Source organism: Thunnus maccoyii, chromosome 10 (genome assembly GCF_910596095.1).
Source record: "Thunnus maccoyii chromosome 10, fThuMac1.1, whole genome shotgun sequence".
In the NCBI taxonomy this organism is placed as follows: Eukaryota; Metazoa; Chordata; class Actinopteri; order Scombriformes; family Scombridae; genus Thunnus; species Thunnus maccoyii.
The window spans coordinates 11,250,638-11,270,680 of record NC_056542.1 but is presented as its reverse complement, the minus strand read 5'-3'; the positions used below and the strand labels follow the sequence as shown (position 1 = coordinate 11,270,680).

At 40.9% G+C, this 20,043-nt stretch overlaps 1 protein-coding gene across 6 annotated transcripts in view; it reads right to left on the bottom strand.

Moving 5' to 3' along the window:
- Nucleotides 1-10,400: 10,400 nt before the first annotated feature.
- map7d1a (MAP7 domain containing 1a) overlaps nucleotides 10,401-20,043 on the bottom strand; it is a 42,510-nt gene continuing 32,867 nt past the window's right edge. For all 6 annotated transcript variants that reach the window (XM_042423858.1, XM_042423860.1, XM_042423861.1 and 3 more), the window contains 7 exons: nucleotides 19,330-19,510; nucleotides 18,205-18,309; nucleotides 16,592-16,642; nucleotides 16,442-16,502; nucleotides 14,721-14,802; nucleotides 14,111-14,343; nucleotides 10,401-11,404 (listed from right to left, as the gene is read on the bottom strand). In XM_042423858.1, coding sequence (XP_042279792.1) covers nucleotides 11,394-11,404; nucleotides 14,111-14,343; nucleotides 14,721-14,802; nucleotides 16,442-16,502; nucleotides 16,592-16,642; nucleotides 18,205-18,309; nucleotides 19,330-19,510 — 724 coding nt within the window. In that variant the 3' untranslated portion in view covers nucleotides 10,401-11,393. The remainder of the gene's footprint in view (nucleotides 11,405-14,110; nucleotides 14,344-14,720; nucleotides 14,803-16,441; nucleotides 16,503-16,591; nucleotides 16,643-18,204; nucleotides 18,310-19,329; nucleotides 19,511-20,043) is intronic.

Genomic DNA, 20,043 nt, shown 5'->3' with positions numbered 1-20,043 from the left:
CCATAATGTCCCAAGAATCTACTGCACAGTGTGACTGAATGTACAGTATGCACTGTACTCTTTTTGCCCACTGCTACCACTATTATTATTAATCATATTTTCATTATTATTATTGTTGTGCTCTGTGTCTATCTCTCCCCACTCCCCCTCCTTCTTTCTCTCACAACCCAACCGGTCAAGGCAGATGGCCGACCACCAGCCCAGTTCTGCTTGAGGTTTCTTCCTGTTAAAGGGGAGTTTTTCCTTGCCACTGTCGCCAAGTGCTTGCTCATGGGGGAATCTCGGGTCGCTCTAAATTAAAGAGTATGGTCTAGACCTGCTTTATGTGAAAAGTGCCCTGAGATGTTCTGTTGTTTTTTGGCACTATATAAATAAAATTAAGTTGACTTGACTTGTAGAAGTGTTTATAGACTTAATTATACACAGTATGTTGTATGTGGCTTCTCCATCCAACCACTTATCTATATAAGCAGTTTATTGGAAGCATTTGTTTGCCACATTTGTTTTCTGCAAGAGGAATATAAAATAATTTACTTTTCAAACACATTGTAATTAGCTTGAAATACTTAGAAGACAATCCAGCTTGTGGCTAAGATCACTGAGTATGTGCAGGTTGTGATGAGTCAGCCCACCTGTTTTCTCTCATGGGGTCAGTTCAATGAGGGAAAATGTGCTTCTGTTTCTCTGTGTCCCACACTGAAATGTTCTGTTTGTACAAGTTCAGGAACTGTCTAGTTGGGGAGGAATTTAAAAAAAAAACAGAGGAAAGATGGGGAAAAGAGGGTCAAAGTGGATACTACGAATTTATTCCTCCACTCTTGCTCCACTTAGGGAAACATTTCCAGTCCCCTCCACTTCCAAAAAGAAACAACTCCACCAAGAAAAAATGAGGCCCCATCAGCTTCAACATAAGTAAAATTTAGTTTCTTGTCTTGCACCTCCGCAGCTATACAATGAAATTTTATTGCATTCAACTATAAACTACACATCAGGCTCAGCTGCTGTTTTGGATGGCAGAAAAATGCTTTCCTTTCTGTCTTCATTTTCATTTTTTTTCTGACATTTCTATGATTGCAAAAAAAGAGTGATCTCATTTTATACCCATTCAGACTGGAGCCAGGGAAAATGGTTTGGTTTGAATAGAACCACTGTTCTGCTCTGTTCTGTACTGCTTGACGTCTTTACAAGGCTCAGAGATGCTGGATCCAGAGCTACTTTTGTGGCTTATGATTCAGCTCCAAAGTTCACTTAAGCGGTATTTCCCCTTCTGTGTCTGATCTGTGCTGCAGACACATACACAGTGTGTATGTACTCTTTACACATAATGCAAAGAGCAGCCACGTTGTCACACATGCTCCTTCACACACATCTCCGAGCTCACACTTTTTTTTTTAAACATGAGGGCATTCACAGCTTCCTGCTTCAGCTGAGAGGAGAGACTGTTGAGGGGCAGAGTTAGAGAGAGCAAGCAGTCTGTCAGCATTACATCCAAGACTGAAGGGCTCAAAAGCTTTCAGCTTTCAGGAATAGCAATGGCGACATACTACACCTTTGTAAACTCGCAAGGCATGCTGAAATTGTTCCTCTCATAAACAACTTAAAGCTTTGCATGATGAAATCATATCAGGTTCATTGGAAGGGCACAAACTTCACCTCCTCTTAAACTTTCTCACCACTGCATCTATGAATTGCTTTTTTTCTAGGACCTCAAGGCAACATGACCAACTGTTGCTAAACTTTTCGTAGGCACCATAAACAAAGCTTTTGTGCAGTGCTTCTATATCAAAAGTCACGAAATCTTTGATTTTTATTATATTATCTAACTAAGCAACTAACTAAGTGTTTGTGAAATCACATTTGGCTTAGAGCAGCCAAATCGTGTAATGGCCATCTGCCCTGTACAAGTTGATCATACTTTTAAATCATCACTGTGAGAATATTTTGAGAGAAATGGCTTTGATAAAGAAAGTAGTCAGATTGACATGAAACTTCTTGCACAAGTTGGACATCTCCTCTACGTCTGTACAAGCATTATGCGTGACTTTGGGAAATTTGGTTTTATGATCATGGTGTGCAAAGATGCTTGGCTTTGCAGGGGAATGCTATAATAAGGAAGTACCTTGGCACTGGACCCCTAGATCTCAATCCTCATCCAAATGTTCTCAATGTGTCTTTTTATCCTCCCACAGCCCTCACGGCCTACTGAGATTGTCTCCTCTACAGAACGTTGGTTTAGTGCCTTTTTCACACCAGATGAAGAACACATGTAGAGGACTTTTGGTACTGTGTTCCTCTTTCCATGTCTTTTTTTTTAGTGGAAAAGGAAAAATAGAGGACAATTCTCCTTTGTGCAACAGAGTGCAATAACTTCACCATCCATTTTTAACAAGGAATAAATAAACATCAATAAAGACTGCTTCCTATGAAATGCTGAAGGGTGCCAAATGTCTGGCCCACATACTTGACAAAGCTCCTCTGACTCTGATGCATGATACCATGCATGTGTGTCACTTGGTGCTGGTTGGTTTTACACAAAATAAATAATCATATCTCTATATTTTTATCTTTTCACTGAACCTAGACTAAGAAAATGCTGCAAGCTTGCATAACCTATAATCAGCCTCCTCTTGTACCATAAGTCATTTGGTGTTTTCTAAGGAGAATAAGATACACATGGAAACACTCTGTGCTCCTCCTCATAATCCACTGCAATGTGCATCATCAACACAAAAAATGTTGACAAACAGTCTGCACACTGAATTAATCCATTCAATTCTTCTGAGAAAAACCCATCTTTAACACAAAGTCTGATATTCTGTCAAGCTTCTTTTGCAGAATGAACCTTTGTCTTGAGCGCTACCCATGCAGTGCCAAAAACTACATGAGAACACATATGTGTATATGTAGGGTGTATATGTGTGTGGCAACATCTACAAATACCAGTTCTTTGGCTCACTGTAACCTATCTTGGCTGTACCTACTGTTTTTGGATCTGAGTTATGCAAGTTCATGAATTAAATCAAGTCCAAAGCAATTTTAAATAACCAGGACCAGCTTACTTTCCTCCATGCCAACCCCTCGGCTTTATTGATGCCAACAGTTTCCTTATTTGGCAATATCAGTGGGAGAACAAAACTTCTGCAGGACTATTTAAACCCAAGACGTCTGGAGCCACTTGATGTTACTACGCAATATGCAACCTGACACTTCTTTACTACACAAAACAACGTCTGATGGCTTATGTAGATGTGGTGAAGCAGGAGAGGTAGACTTCTGCCAACTTTGGGTCAGCTGCTTTATTGCTGAACAAACACCTCCTCCAAAATGAGAATCTGAGAGCAAAGTACAGAGCGAAGGGTGCTGACAGAGGCAGCGAGCAAATATATGACTCTGGGTCAGAACCCTGCTGTGGGGCTACTTGTGATGTTTCCATGAAACGGGCCTCTGCCAGTTTACTTTCAAATGCAAAATGAGGGTGCAGGATTTTTTTTCCTCTTCGTGATGGTAGAAACTGATCTTGTGGCCCCAGGAACCATCAGCCTGGTGGGTGTCCAGCAGGCAGCTGCTGTTTATTTTTAATTAGTACTGGTCTGCAAGGATGGGAGAGAATAATGTCCTCAAGTTTCACTGAGAAAGAGCTTTGTCTGATTGTCTAATTGTCTAATTCCTCAGGCAATAAATGGCTATCAAAGGATTTTTTTTAAAAAAATCTCTACACCAGTGATCTAACTGAAGAGTACCTGCAGCCGGAATAATGGAAGAGATATAGGAGAAAACATTACAGTCTATGTTTTGCACGTCATTCTGATCAGCACCATGTAGTTATAATAACTTTCTATGCTGTGTCTATCTGTTGTTAATGTTCACTATATAAGAGTCATAATGTTAGTGTTGTTCCTCAGTTCAAAGTTGTAAGTTCAGCACATTGTATCTGGATTTCCTCCTTTATTCATTCCTGAACCCAAAGGAACACTGCAAGTAAATTTACAGGGTGAGCATGCACACTGCAGAAGGAATGCACATTACATTTGTTTTAAATTAGATTTCAGCTGCAGCCCTACTTGAGATTATTATATATGTTTACACCTGAGATGCACAAACAAGATGGTATTTAACAAACCATTTCCTCATTTTCTGTCCTCCTAAAAGAAGCTCATGACTGATAATGTCAGTGACAGACACCTGCACAAACCATCAATCATCTCCAGTCATCTTCAGAAAGACAAATTTGTGAACAAGGCTTGGCCACGTCACACCCAGAAGCCCCAGCGCTGCACCAAAGACCCAGACAGTTGACACTGTTGGCGAGCTAGCTTCCTCTCACATGTGAGGAGGACAGAGCAAGAAACTGAAAAAAGGGGGATGAGCACAATGATGCAAAAAAGGGTACTTTCCACTTCTCAAAGTGAGAACCAGCTGTGCCTGAAGTCCCTGTTGGGAAAACAGAGAAAATTTACAGCCAATCAGGACAATGTGGGTTTCTTCACAAATCGGTGCAACAAAAGTTAAATCATTCTTTTATAGATCACATGGACGACATTGATGCAAAGTTACTGTCTGTATCATGATAGCATCCTGATATTCATGATTAGAGGATGCTTAAGTGTTTGTGAGAAATGTACGTATTAACAGGATCAGACTTGCTGTGCTACCATTCAGTGGCTGTGGTTGAGTCATACATGCACGTATACACACGCCCTTTCATATTAGTCTCAAGGCAGCACAGCTGGTAATGGTTTCTTGTGTTTTGCAGAGAGCTTAATTTGGAGAATGAAGGAAAATATCAATAATCTCCATCGTACTTTAAGGTCCTTCATCTTTTCCCCCAGTAGAAGCAAAATGAGTGCAAATTAACTTTTAGAGCAAGAGAACGATGAAGATTACTTATAATTTAACTTTTTGGACAGCTATTTATGCACTTTGATTTCTGTTAGTTTCATGTTCACATTTACTTTATGACATGTACTTGATAATGGTGAATGTAAGTGAAGTTAGAGCTAAAGAATGGACTAATAATGGAGCAAAAGTACTTATGGAAAGCATCCCAAGACATGTAATTGATCAGTTATGGTGGAGAAATGTTTGGAACCTTGTGATGAAAATGACATTTTACTTATTTGGTCAAGTACTTTCTTTTACTGGTTACATTATGAGTATTTTTTATTGTAACAGTTCAGCCCACACTGAAAAAAACACAACTGTTTTGCACACTCACACTTTTAATCACATTCATTGCTACAAAAGCCTATCACTGTTTTTATATCTTTCTGAGAAGGAGACAAACTGATGACAAGCCAGCCAGTCACACCATATTAACATCACAGAGGAAGAAAAAAACTCACAAATAATTTAGTTATATTGCCTCATTAAACAACATTTTGTTTATCATCATTCAACCCTTCACCACCCCCACTCCTAAACTTCAGTGAACGCTCACCTGGTGTTTTATGACAGTTTATTCAAATTTCTTTTTTTTTTCATTCTCTTTTTCACCAACACTCCCATCACTCTTCATCTAAGCAGAGTCGATCTTTGATTTCACTTTGGTGTGAAACAGAAACATGCTTTTTTTTTTTTTTTACTTTCCATCCACCCGAATGCTTTCACCGTGACAGCGTTGACAACTCAGGGCCACTGTCGCCAGTTGGACGCTGGTTTCAGCCCCACTCCCCCCTCTTCTTTCTAATCACTCTCTACTCTCCAGGGTCACAGGGCAACTGTCCTCATGTGTCATGCAAACACACTCGCTTGCTACCTCTTTCTCACCCAAACATTCCCACACATAAAAAAAAAAAAAAAGTATGTGCTCGTACATGTACATACAAATACAGAGTTGTTGGTAATGCAAACACAAATTCACACACATTCTCTCCCCCTCTCTCTCTCACTCTCTGTGTTTCTCTGTCTTTATCACACACACACACACAAACACACAACCTCACAGAGACACACAAACACAACACCCTATTAATCCCTTGACAACAAATTAATGCTATCTTAAAATGGCAGTCCTCTCCACGTAGTTCTTTGGAACAAGATGAATAAAGCACAGCAGGATTTAGAGCCTTAGCAACATTAACTAAATGGACCAAAACCTCCAAAAAGGATCGGGTCATTATTTTCAGACAATACTTTATGTTCTTGTTATGGGTGTTATAACTTTTGTAGAGTAGAAAATTAGAGGAAACACTGTTTAATTCCAAACCTATTTCAAATTGAGAAAATTTCCCAACATTAAATAAGACAGAAATTCACAATGGAAAAAAAAAAAGAAAAATCAAATGAGTCAGTGCGGCTTCATCTGATTACTTCTGTGGTTCCACAGTGTCACAGCAACCAAGACACAAAATATTAGCGGAGTGAGTATATACTTCACAAAGACACTAAATACTACAGGTGGTGTCGGCCCAACAGTGAAAGGAGCTATCTATAGGGATTTCACCTCACTGAGCCAACACTAACACGGGCCGACACCGGGGACGATCCACTTTCAGCTTTACACATATTTGGCTCCTTCTGTTAACCCTCATGAGCCCCTGTTTTAGGGTTTTCCTTCCAAATGGAACTAAAAGAAAACTGAGCAATCCAAAGGCCCTTACTGTAGCTGGCAGTGAGCATGCAACTGGGATTAATTCTCAGTTATCCCATGAACTGAAAATAACCAAGCCTGCAAGCTGGCAAAATTGAAGCTGCTTGTCGTCTGTGTGTCGATTGGTGGTGATGCTGTAAAACTGTCAGCTCCAAGATGAAGAGACAACAAATCTTTGAAGTTAAGCCTGTGATGCTGTCTAAATGTGAAACCTCTGAGGTGTAGTCTGCGATACTGCTTTCTAGACACAAGCGATGGAAATGTTGGTCGGTTGGTCTCTCAGTCTATATACTATAACTATTGGGTTTACTGCTGTAAAACTTGGCAAAAAATATCCATGGTTCCCAGATGATGAACCCTAAAAATGTTGGTGATTTATTGACTTCTCCTGTGGTGCTCCCATAAGCTTGACATTTTTGGTTTTGAGTATGTCTCAGCAAATATCGGATGGATTGATATTCATGTTCTCCTCAGGATGAATTATTGATCCCTTACCTTTTTTTTATATAGTGCCATCACGAACATTGCAAACATACCTGCTAAACATCAGCAGATTAGCTGTTATTCTGCACGTTAGTTGTTATTCTGACCATATTGGCATCAGCATTTAACTCAGTGCACTACAAAGAACAGCCTTGTCGAGCAGCATGGTCTTGTTTCTGTGTGTGTATTTAGTACAGTTACAGTTAGATCTGTAAGGAAACTTCTTAAATTCTGGACATTCTCACCTCCTTAGTATGTCTACAGGCATGTTTGTGTCTTGTTTTCTTTTCCATTCTTTCTTTATTACTAACCTGAGGTAATTTTTAAAATAGTTTGATCTTGGGAGGCAGGCAGTTAGCAGAGTAGTACATCAATCTTATAATGGGATCACAAAGTATTTGTCTTGGTACAGATCCAGTGCAATAAAAGCAACGTTTGTTAGCAGTGCAGTTATTCAGGCCTCCATTTTGTTAATAGCAGTTAACAAAGGAATCTCAATACCAGTCAACTGCCAAGCAGATGCATCCATAAAACAAATGCCTACATGTGCAATAAATCTGCTCCCACTTTCTGTGAGCATGCTTTTATTCACATGTACCCAAATGAAACATTGCATAGTCTCAGCTCACAATTGTGTGAATGCAGAGTGCACCACTGAGGTCAGACTCCTGAAATACTTGAGGTTTGGTGGAACATCATACTCTCAGAAGGGACTTCATCAAAGAGCAGCCATTTGCAGAAGGTTGTGACAATGATCTAGCAGCTGCCTATTTAGTCTCAGCTGCTTTCCTTTCCCCAGCGACCACCCCTGATGGGAGGTGAGGCCTAGGGCTCTCTCTCTGCAACCTCAGAGGGCAGCTCCATGGTATCAGGGCCCTGCAGGGGTCTGAGCTGGGTTGCTGGTAAATCTTGCCATCTCCCGTCGGAATAGCTGAGAGGTTGCCTACTCTGACAGCTCCGACCGGGATCAAGAAACAGGCTTGCTGTGAGTGCCAGCCGTTCTGTGGCCTTTCATTAATGTACTGCCATCTGAGAACAGCTGTGTGAAGGGAACCTGTTGCTGAGCAGATAAAGACAGTTCACTGTGAGGTGGGGGAGGGGTGTGAGTATAAACACTGAACAGAGGTTGGGCTCATGGGCTTTGATGGTTGTGATGTACGCATTAAACTGCAGCAGTGGTGGTCTTATCTGGAGTGAGGACTCTGTGTTGTGACCCAGTGCTGACCCCCATATCTTGTTAAAAGTGGCAGCTCAGTGGGCACACTTGCATTCTGAAATATTTGCAAGATTCCTTACCGTCCTCAAGTGTAGAGATTTACGACTGAAACAACAGTGAGCGTGTGTCCAGAAGTATGCTGGCTGCATTCTCTGCACAGAGCCAGTTTAACACAAAGGGCTGACAGCATTCCTATAAAGTACTCAAGACACAGCAGGATGTGTTAAGTTTTTTGGGTTTTTTTTATGTGAACTTTAACAAGAAGTTATTCATCCTCACCCAGAGAGGGAGAGAGTAAGAATAGAGTCAGGATGGTGACACCTCCAATTCAACCATGAGGCTGAGGAGATAATACACCCATCAATCAAAGTGACGTGAACACAGGAGGCACTTTGAAGCTAGCCAGACTATTCCAGGACTATCAGGCTGCCACTAACCTTAACTGGGAGAAAGCACATTTATTAATTTAATGTTAGTGGCTTTTGGATCACCCTCCTCAGCCACAAATTCTGCTCTTATATTCTTTATTTTTCCGGCCCTCATTCTCTGTGAATTTATTCAGAACCTTGGCACAACTCAGCCTGTAACTGTGCACTGCCTTGCTGACACCTCCCTAAAAATAGTGCCCACTAATCCTCAGGTCCCCTCTGAGAAGTACTACACATTACCAGGGATTTACTAGCAAATCAACTGCTTCCAAAAATCAGAGATTATAAATTTCAAAATGAATCTATGCCCTTTTCATTTTTTATGTGGACATTTAGATTTGTGTGCAAGTCACTTTTATGTTGACAAGGTATTCCATCAAACTTGGGTGTAGGCATGAATCCAGAGAAATGTAATATGTTGTCTGTCACCTCCATGCTGCAGTGCTGCACCCTCTGGTGGGGTTGATGAATACAGCTTTTAACAGCAGACTCCTGAGGACAACTGCAGTAGCAACATATTGAACCAGTGAGATCATGCTGTCAAAAAGCAACGTACACTTATGAGCCGGCAGGGGTTTGCATCTCGCTCAAGGAAATTTGGCTGTTGCAAATTGAACCTGTGAGCGATATGTTGTGATGTGTTTGTAAATCTCTTCGTCATATTAGTACCCCATTAGTTCACAAGTTCATGAAACTGGAACTGGAGGACATTTGGTGTTTCAGGACTAGTAGCATTGTAGGAGTAACACTTGTTTCCAGTGAAAACTGCCATAATATATCATGTCAGTAGCTATTAAGAATACAGTTTTCAGTTACTTTATATCTCAGTCATATGTACGTTGGGTCTCCTTAATGATAAATTTCAGCCTTTTCCTTCTTTTTCATCTAGGGTCTCTGTTTCATTTTGGTGAAAAGATTTTCCTCTAAAAAGTTGAAACAGCTACGGCTGCATGCTTATCAAATCTGATGTACAGTAGCCCACTGAGAGGTAGGAGGCAAGTTAACAAACTAGGCCCTCGCTCTCTGGGCTCCATACAGTCACATTTCACAAGCAGCTATAAGTAATTTAAATAAAAAAACATAAGTTCTACATGATGATCAGTGCAGCATATCTTAGTGTTTGGTAGAAGGCGACATATATCGTGTTTTGTAATGCACTTCAGCTGCCTTGAGGGCTAGAAACACAGTCAGCAAGTGCCAGGCCTCCCACTGGCCACCAGCATATAGTAAGAGGGGGGCAGCAGATACTGTAGATTGGCATGTACCCCCCTGTAGGGATTTTGTAAAAGGAGACCCAAACTCAAATGGGCAACTGAGCCAACTTGCATGCCTCATACATCAGCTGGTACCATCGCCAAATCTGTTTTTCCATGGTGTGGCATGCACTCTGTCTTTTGGGACTTTCAGTGGGAACAGATATTTCCTTTTGACAGTCAAAATACTGAGACTTTGAAGTTGACAAGTGAAACTAAAGTACAAAGCATTCCCAAACTGTCAAATTAATAACAAATGATCAATTCCTTTGCCTGTTGTAGATTAATCAACATGAGAATGTTATTGAAATTGAGTGTTGAGAACATTGAGATTCAACCCTGAATTCAGGACATCTGTATCATTTTCTCTCTTCCCATACATAATCTCTGAAAACTATTTTTATTCGGGACAAATAGATGACAAGACCACAGACTGGACAGCTTGTCTTTAATAAGACTTAAGATACTCCCACTAACCTTGTAACGCACATCAAAATATATTTATAGCATATACACGCACCTGCATTTCAAATACATATGAGTTCATGAAATCTCAATGCAAATGAGAAAAAAACGGAGTCATGCTGCACATGTAAAAAAAGCAGATTTAACTGTAAAATGGTAGGGCTTAGTGACCTTACATGACTTCTGGTATCCTATTTGTCAAGGTTGCACACTCATTATTACATCCAGTTTTGCATACAATCAATCATAGCTGAGCAGGTTTGGGTATGAACAGGCAGTATGTTTACACACAGTGAGAAGCTGTTGCATTTGAACTTCAAATCTCTTTTCCAGATTTTTCAGTTTAACTTTACAAAAACTGTTACAGGTAGCTTTTTACAGACCAGGATGTATATAATACCTGGTTTTTATTTAGAGGGTCTACTCACAGCAGAGTAGCATAAACTGACTCCCTTTCATACAACTTTAACCTGCAGATCCTTCCCTCCTTTGTCCAACACACAAAGTTCATTTACATTATTCACAAAAATGTACCCAGTCATTTATATTTCTCTTTCAGTTAAATACTAAACGTAAAGAACAAAGAAAACAAACACTTCTTTTTCAGCTTATCGTAATAATTACTCAGCTGTACTGTAATGTACGAAGGTTGACACTGTTGAGTAATAAGGTGCATGGTATCGGTGCCACAAAGATCTTTACAAATGTTAACACTGATGCACCTGTGTTGCATGCAGCAACACCTTTCATCCTGTCTTGTCTGTTGCTTGCGTCCTGATGCTTTGTCATCATCTTCAGTAGCCCCCTTATCTTCAGAGAGAAGTATGTATGTTTCCTTTTAGAGGCTTAGAAAAAGGTTGTTGATTGGCACAGGTCACAGGGCTCCCCATGTGAGCGCTGGCAGGGCTGGGAAAAAGGTCAGTGGCCTAAGGCGACGAACACTTCAACACTGGAACATGTCACAGGACCTCTGTGAAGGAGGCAGAGAGCAAAGGGTTAAAGGTCAAAGGGAGCAGCAGGCATTGAGGATTAATCAACACATGCTAACAGACAAAACAATTTCATGGCCAAAGTCACCCTGTTTGATCTGAGTAATGTCATGCTCTGTTAACCTTTGACCTGGTGACAACTCTTAATGCAAAACCATGGTGAACATGTTGAACAGGTTCACATTTTTTCAAGTGTGTTTTAAAACAATAGTCAATGTAAGTGGTGGGGAACAAAATCCACAGCCCTTTTTTGTGCAAAAATGTATTCCAAAGTTTATTTGAAGCTACTAAAAGGTTTCAGCTGTCAGAGTTAGTCAAATCAAGTGAATAACTTCTAAATTTAAACTAACTTTTTAGTACAAACTTTTAGTGCAACCCTTTTTTGTTTTCCCCAGACAGTGTTTCCCTGTTGAGCTGCAGTGAATAAACAGTAACAGAAAGAGGGAATTTGCACTAAAAACTACTACTAATTTAGAAGATGTCCACTTGATTTAACTAATTTAGACTGCTGAAACCTCATATTAGCTTCAGATAAACTTTTGAATACATTTTACTCATAAATAGGACTGTAGATTTTGCCCCATCGCTTTAAAGAACTCTTCCTTATGTGTTTTCAAACAGCCAGTATGAACAAGAGGAATGATTACATCAAGTAAAACTTATTTCAATGTTCATATGGGCATTTTGACCATTGTTTTCAGACAGACTTGAAAAATTGTAAACCAATCCTTTCACATGTGAAACGGATTTATATTTGACTGACAACACCACATGTGAGACCATGGAGGGCGAGGGCCACGCTCACAGCAACAAGTATGAACATTCATATAAGCCCCGGATTTATGCCTTAAAATAAACTGCCCTCCTATGGAATAACATTGTAACACACGATCAGTCTCGCATATTAATATTCCCAATCATAGCTCTCGTCATAAAGGTCTTGCCAGGTCAAAGTCGTCTCAAGTATCCAGATTTACATAAGTGAAAATGAGAATGTTCACTTTTTATATATCTGGATTAACAGCTAGAGTTGGTGTGAGACGGAAGTAAAATATTATATAAATATGATTTCAGGAAAGACATTAGAAGGCTAGCAAAGAAAACTGCCTTCTGTTTGTTTTACACAGTATTTACGGTTGCTAGCTTGTCTTCAGGCTGACAGGTGAAAGATAAGCTCTAGCAGGAAGGGGAGAGTGAGGTGCTGCTGACATTGCCACTAGGAGGGGGGGGGGTGATATGATGCTTAATTACTTCGGAGTCCTGTTTCTAACCCCTGGCAGTGATGCACTTGTGGATAGGGTCTCCTCATTGGCCTCCGACATTATGGGAATTCCACACTGGGTGCAAGCCCAAGTTGGTGGGGCTGCTGAATAAAAGCTGTCATCAGTATAAAGATACCCAGCTTCTCCTCACCCTTCCCTACACTATTTCATCCATAACCCATCTCCACCCCTTTGTGAGTGTAAGTGGAGTCTCCATGCCAAACCATCCTCTCCCCAGGGGGTACTCAGTCTCATCAGGGTGACGACCTGCACGTTAGATGGTGTACAAGTTTGGGTTCGTGGGAGCTCCATGCCAAAGACAACAGCACTAACTATGGTACCTATTGCAGGCTTTATTGGGTAATGTGAAGCCAAGTGTAAGACCAGCTCAGTGCAAATAAGCACACGAGCTTGTTACAAGTGATCCTTTTTATTAGGAACAGACGAGAAAACAATCCAGTGAGTACATTGGCTCTAGGTTACTTTAAATCAAAACGTGGCTGTTTGGCTGCTAATATTAAAGGAAAAGTTTATATTTTTGGAAATGTTTCACTTTCTTGCCACAGCTTAAATTATTTCACAAAGTCGATTATCTTAGCTCACAAAGTCCATTATCTTAACTTAGCATAAAGGGTGAAAGCAGAGATGAAAGAGCCACACTGGCTCTGTTCAAGTTTTAAAAAATCTGCATATCAGGACTTCTAAAGCTCACTTATTAACATGTTTTATGTTTGTATTATCCATACACAGAAATTCAGAAAATAACATATTTGTGGTTTTAGAGGGAGTTCCGAGATGTAATTATTTCTTGACAAACAACAGTTCATCTGGGGCATCTCTGCTGTCTGCCTAACCTCACAGTTACAAAAAGACTCCAAGAAGCTACTGCAACTACAAATTGCCAATTTTACATTTCAGTTTGTGTTTGAATTAAACAAAACACAAAATGTTAGTTAGTGAGCTTTAGAGGTGTTGGTAGGTGGATTTTTTTAAACTTTGTTGTGAGCTGGGCTAGCTAATTGCTCCAGTAGCCAGTCGCTATGCTAAGCTACGCTAATCACCTCCTGACTCCACATTTAATAAATAGACATCAAAGTGGAATCAATCTCCTCATATAACTCATATTTCCTAACATTTTGAATTTTTTCTTTAAGGATAACATCTGTAATTTTAGTGTTATCTTAGATTCTAATCCTTGAACACGTTTCCTCAGACTTGGGGTTGTAAGTCCTTTTTTTAAGTGATACCAACCTTTGAAAGGTCATGTCTTTACTTCTTTCCCTAAGACTATTGTAAGCTCACAGCTCAGTCAGAAGCTAATGTTCCTGTGGTCAGTCTAATATGCTGTCATTTGGCCTCTCATGTGTTGTAAAATGCTTTGTATCTCTGTTTAGGAAAGTATCAGTTAAGTTAGTTATTTAGTACCTGCAACATGCTGAGGCTTCATGGGGCCTGCTTTTTTTATGAATGACTCCTCGCTTTCGAAAGTGAGGATCGGCTCGGTGGACATGCTGGTCTCAGACTTGTCCCGTGCACCATTGGTGGTGTTGCCATGGTTGGCGAGGTGTATGAGGTCTTCAAAGTGGGCAGTGTCTCCTTTAGTGGACAGACCATTTTCTTGTCTGGTGGGCTGGACCCCATTAATCACAACTGAGGAGCTGTAAGAGGGGAAATACAAAGCAGGATATGGTTATAGTTATAATGGGTCAGAATGACTCATACAGCAAATGAGTCATTCCTTCAATGTCCAATTACAGTAGTCTTTCAAACTCTTCAGAGGCATGTTCAAATAGAGAGAGTAAACATTTGAAGAAACAAAATCATTCTCCCACTATTACAACTGTTTACTGTAGGCCTGGACTGTGTGGCTTCTTGTGTTTTCCGCTGAGGTTTACAACAATGCAAGCCGACTTGATGAGTAGTCAACTCTCGGCTTGGTTTTCTGGCACACAAGTTTTATACTGTTCATGGTGGTCTTGCATCAGTATGAGTGCAAGGACCTTTCAAATTGATAAAAAGGAGCTTTTTGTTTTACCTCTCTCTGACATTGGTTTGTCCATTTTCTGTCTTGTTATTGGGCAGGTTGACCTCAGGCCTTGGCTGGTAGTCAGCAGATCCTAGACGAAACAAAGTTGATCAGGCATGAATCCAGTGTTTAAAACTAGCAAGCACACAGAAAATCCCACCCTACCCTGCATGATCAACCATAGTGTGACAAATGCCATTAATGACCATCCATGCGCTGTGTTGGGCAAGTTTAGGCTCACAATTTTTCAAGTCGTAAAACAATAGTCAGGTGCCCATGTGAACATTGAAACAAGTTTTGCTCACAGTCTGAGTTTCTCAAATTAAGTGGATATCTTCCACAGTTACAGTCTTTTTAGTGGAGAATTCCCCCTTTGTGTCTTGACAGACAGTCAACAGTTTTCCTGTTCAGCTGCAGTGGAAGGATTGCACGAAAAAGAGGGAATTTGGCACTAAAAAGACAGAAGATTTGAAAGACATTGACTTAATTTGAATAATCTGGATGGCTGAAGCCTCATATTAGCTTCAAATAAACTTTTAAATACATTTTAGCATGAAAGGAGGACAGTGGATTGTGTCTCCCAGTCACATAGTAAGTGCATTATGAAGGGATCTCTTGATGGCCAGTATGAACAGGTTGGAATGATTAAGGCAAGCAACATGTGTCATTGCTCATTTGGACACCTGACTATTGTTTTGGTACAGACTGTGAACCTATCCTTTAACAAGCAGGAAAGGGATGCCACATTTTCCCAGGGCATCCTTTCTGCAGAGTCCAGATCCCATAACTCAGCTCTGCTCAGGACATGGCTGTGGTTGAGACAGCTCTCCACACCCCTGACTAGAATTGAAGCATGCCCGCCAGTCCTCTGACCACATCAGTGGCTGGCTAATGTCTTCCTGCATTGGGGAACTTTGCCATAAACAGCATATCTCCCAGACCACATTGATCCCCTTCTTCTTATTCATCCACAGTACGTGATGTGGAAGAACAGACAATGAGGGTGTGCAAGTTATATATATGCTTGTTTGTCCATTTGTGTCAAGACCTGAATTATTCTATAATTAGAAGTTGTAGGAAGAGAGAATATGGGTGACATACATCCTTATTTTATTACTCGTGTCCAAAGTAAATGTTTGATAACTGCTGCAGGCTGTTGCCATGAGCCCACCCTTCCTCTCCAGCCCCTCAGTCCCAGAGCTTGGACAACAAGCAAGCACACATGGGTCCTATTGTAAAGAGGAGAAGAACTCAAACTCCAGCTGTACAGGATATGAGGCAGAGATATTATCTAATAACTGTTTTATACAAAATGCTGCGATGTGAACCTGACTCACAAAACTACAACAACAGATACCTGTGACTTTGTTTATCCTAACACATGGAGGAGGTAAAGGAAGCAGAGGATATGTGTCATCAAATATAATTGAGTAAAACAAGTTAATCTGTAATAACATGAATCAGACTCAGCTTAAAAGGTATCATTTAGTTCCTGTGGATTTGATAATGGATGCCGTGAGAGTTAGAAATCCACCTCTAAGTGGATTCTGGTAACCAGCTGGACACAAAGCATTCACTTTGTTCACTTCCCAGATAACACATTAATGGGAGATCAATTAAGACAATTACCCTTCCTGCAGATTAAAGGCTTGTAGTAGGTGATGATTGTCCCCCAACACTTGAAGATGTTTTGTAAAAGGCAGACTAGCCCAGAGTGATGTTCTACTTACCTTTGCTGCTCTCTGCCTCTTTGTTGTGGACTTGTGCAAGTGGGAAGGACTTAGTCTCTTTCTGTGAAAATGGGAGATAATATCAGTCAGTTTTAGTGGAAATTTAAGTCTTGGCTTGTTGTTCTGGTTAAAATGCAAAAGCAAATGTACCTTGTCGCCTCCATCTGTCTTGCGTGTCCTCTTCATGATCTCCTCCAGACGCTGGGAAAATGAAAAAGGAAGGCATAAGATCAGGGAAATTGCCAATAACTTAACCAAAGCTTACCCCATTTAGTGCTCGTTTGTACATTTTATATGCATTTTGTCCTTTAACATGGGACACCAACACTGTAGGGCACTGAGGCAGCTGCGTTTATAAAGTTAAGAGGTAAAGGTTTCAGATATGGAATCATACATGGAAGTTATTAATTCAACATCCATAGCAAAATATATGTGTTCAGATGATTAGTGGGCTAGACTGAGCTCACACACTTTCATATTTGGCTGTTTATTGCTGTTTGTAAAAGGTTTTCTTGTCCTGTCTCTTGAAACTCTTAGGTTGAAAAGGCCATCGTACTTGAAGTAAATCCACAGAGTCAAGCTGAGGCTGTAATGTCTCCAGGTGGAGGGCTGTGTCAATAGTGATGAAGCAGCACTTGTGTATTCAGCTGGAACAGTGTAGGATGGTTGAATAGTGACAAGTAGAATAGAAAGTGCTGCACTAGAAGACAAGCCTCTCTGTGTGCTTCATTTGTATGCGCAGAAGTCACAAGTTTGATACATGATGCGACCTTCATCTGAGGACACAGTTAGCCTGAGATAGCTAGATCATAACTGCAGCTGCCACTCATAAAAGTGAATTAAAATTATTCATAGGCAACTAATACACTCATGGCTTTGGCATCTAGTTTGGCTGGAAAAACGCCTGCTTAAGGACTGAAGAACACTTAATACCACCTGTGCATTCTGACCACAACCTTCTCTTTGTTGAGGTAATAACACAAGAGCGACAAGAGTCGAACACTAAATTGTACCGTGTGACTATGTTGTGAGTCTTTGAGGCAGAGGACATGCTGTTCTTGCAGGCTAATTTCAGCACAGAGCCAGGCTTGGGCTGGCTGAGCCAGGCCTGGCACGCCTAGATAAGAGCCTTTCACACATGGAGAGAAGATGAGAAGGGAAAGAAAGGCTTTGCTAGCATAAAGAAACATTAGCTTACTGTGGATGTGGGTGGTGCACTCAGAGTAGATGGCCATGGTCAGACACACAGATGACTGACACAGTGGGGTCTCCATTATTAGTGTTTATATATAGCTTCACTCTCACACACACACTCAAAGCCCTATTAAATCATGGCATGCAGACAGCCAATCCAGGATAAGCCAAAAACATCATTCATCTTGGTTTTGGGGACTCAACTTTCAAGCCTGCATTGTTGTGTCAAAAGGCAGACCACAGAGAGAGCATACCCGAGAATATAATACCTCCACTGAGGGAGAAGAGATTGTTGTAAATTGACTACAGAAATGATTCTTTGTTAATCTAAAATGTATTTGTCTGCAGTAAAGGAATTTGAGAGCAGATCTGGCTTTATTTAAGTACTACTTCTTTTAATTCAATCAATTTAGAGGTAAGGCTATTTTCTTCCCAGAAAGTCCCGAAAGAAAGAGATGAGAATTAAGCTTCTGCTTTTATGATTGGAAAATGTGCATTTCCGTTTTGAAATGGATAACTTAAACCATGGCTGAAAAAACAATGATGGGAGGACAGATGTATTGCTCTACCCTTTTCCTCTCCAGCCTCTCCTGCTCCTCCTTCTGGAAGTGTTTCTCCCTCTCCAGGCGCTGCTTCTCCGCCTCCTCTCGAGCTTTAGCCTCAGCCTCTTCTTTCTGAAACACACAGGCAAGAGTCCAGCAACAGTTTTAATGCCGGCAGAAGGGGGAACAAAACTTCAGCCAAAATGACATACCTTTTACGTAACAAGGGTGTGGTCGCTCCCTGCAATTATTGTTTACAACCACAAGAGATATTTTCCTACACCAAAAGAATCTATTTTTAACATTTACAGCCTTGTGAAGACCATTCAAAGCGAAATACAATTCTTGAGCACTTGCATAATTACATTGGATCGTGTTTAACCACAAATGTCATTTCTGTGAAAGACCACAAGGGGGTGGCAAAGCTCCGGATACCAGACTATGAGCAAAGATAAGGGCCGCAGCTGATCATGTCATAGGTCTACATGATAAACAAATAATGTAATGAACAGCCACATTTCCTATTTGATTGGGTTCTGCTAATTCTCCTTTGCTTCCTCTCTTTTTCCATCCCTGGCAACATCCACAAACACAGGAAGAGTCAATATTGCTCTGACAGGTTATTTGACAACTGAAAAGTTTAAAGCGCACAGTCATCATAGCTACCAGCACACCAGTTAAGATAAATATTTGCCATCAAGGACAACATTCCGCTGACGTAGAAAATACCAGACTGTGTTTTGGGACAAGCTTGTTATCAAAGTGTGAGGTGGGCTGCTATGGTGACACGGTAAATATGTGACGCTGAGAAAGCCGCTAACAGCTTGTTTGCTGAAGATGGGAGAGTGGTAAGTCAGTGGTGTGATGGGTAATCTGCCTGTGCATGCACGTGTGTGTTTGACCTTTACTTGACAGGCAGTAATAACTGTCACAGTGGTGCTTGATGGTCCTTATCACTGCTGTGGGCGCAAACTACTTGCAATTTCCTTTCACCCTTATCTGACAATCCAAGCCTGTCCACTGTACTATATTTACACTCAACCTCACAGACACCTTCCATATTCTCTGAATACCTGGCTGGGAACCTTATGATTACAGCGACCACTATTTGAGGTGTTTTCTCTGCATGCTGGTCATTGACAATCAGTATACCTGTTTTTGCAGGCGAAGGTTCTCCTCCTGCTCAGCTTTGGCTTTCTCCTCAGCCTCCTTCTCCTCCTGCAGGCGCTGGGCTTCGTCCCTCTTCCGCTGCTCTTCGGCCATGGCACGGGCCTCCTCCTCCCTGAGGCGTCTCTCCTCTGCCTCCCTCGCTATTCGCTCCTCTCTCAGGATCCTGAGGAAGTTGGAAAGAAGGCTGAGGATACGCTTTTTCCACAAAACCATCTGCCAAAAACTTTGAATGCAGTTGCACAGTTCAAAATGTTAATTATTCTATTGACAGGACATTTCCTCCTCAGTTAACAATATCTTTGCTGACTTTAATCATGAAGCACAGGCAACTGGAAACCAAACTACTTATGGAAATGGAAACAATTGGAAGTATGAGAGCCAACAGGAGATCACATCAATTCCCAGGCTGTAAATAGTGTCTCACAGTGGTCAGAATCAGCTAACAGGGTATCACATTCCTAATGCTATACAGTCAGCTAGTGTTGACTGAGGTCTCATTCAGATATGCATGTGCTGTCATAATGCATAGAGCCTTCCTGTTTAGTTTTACTGATGTCTGTTTTGTATTTATAAGAAACAGGAATGTCCTCAGTGAGCTTTGCACCATTAAAATACCTCCAAGAGTTATAGGAGAACAGCCTAGGAATTACTTTCACATATTCCTTTCATCTTTTGCACAGTTGTAGAACTTGACAG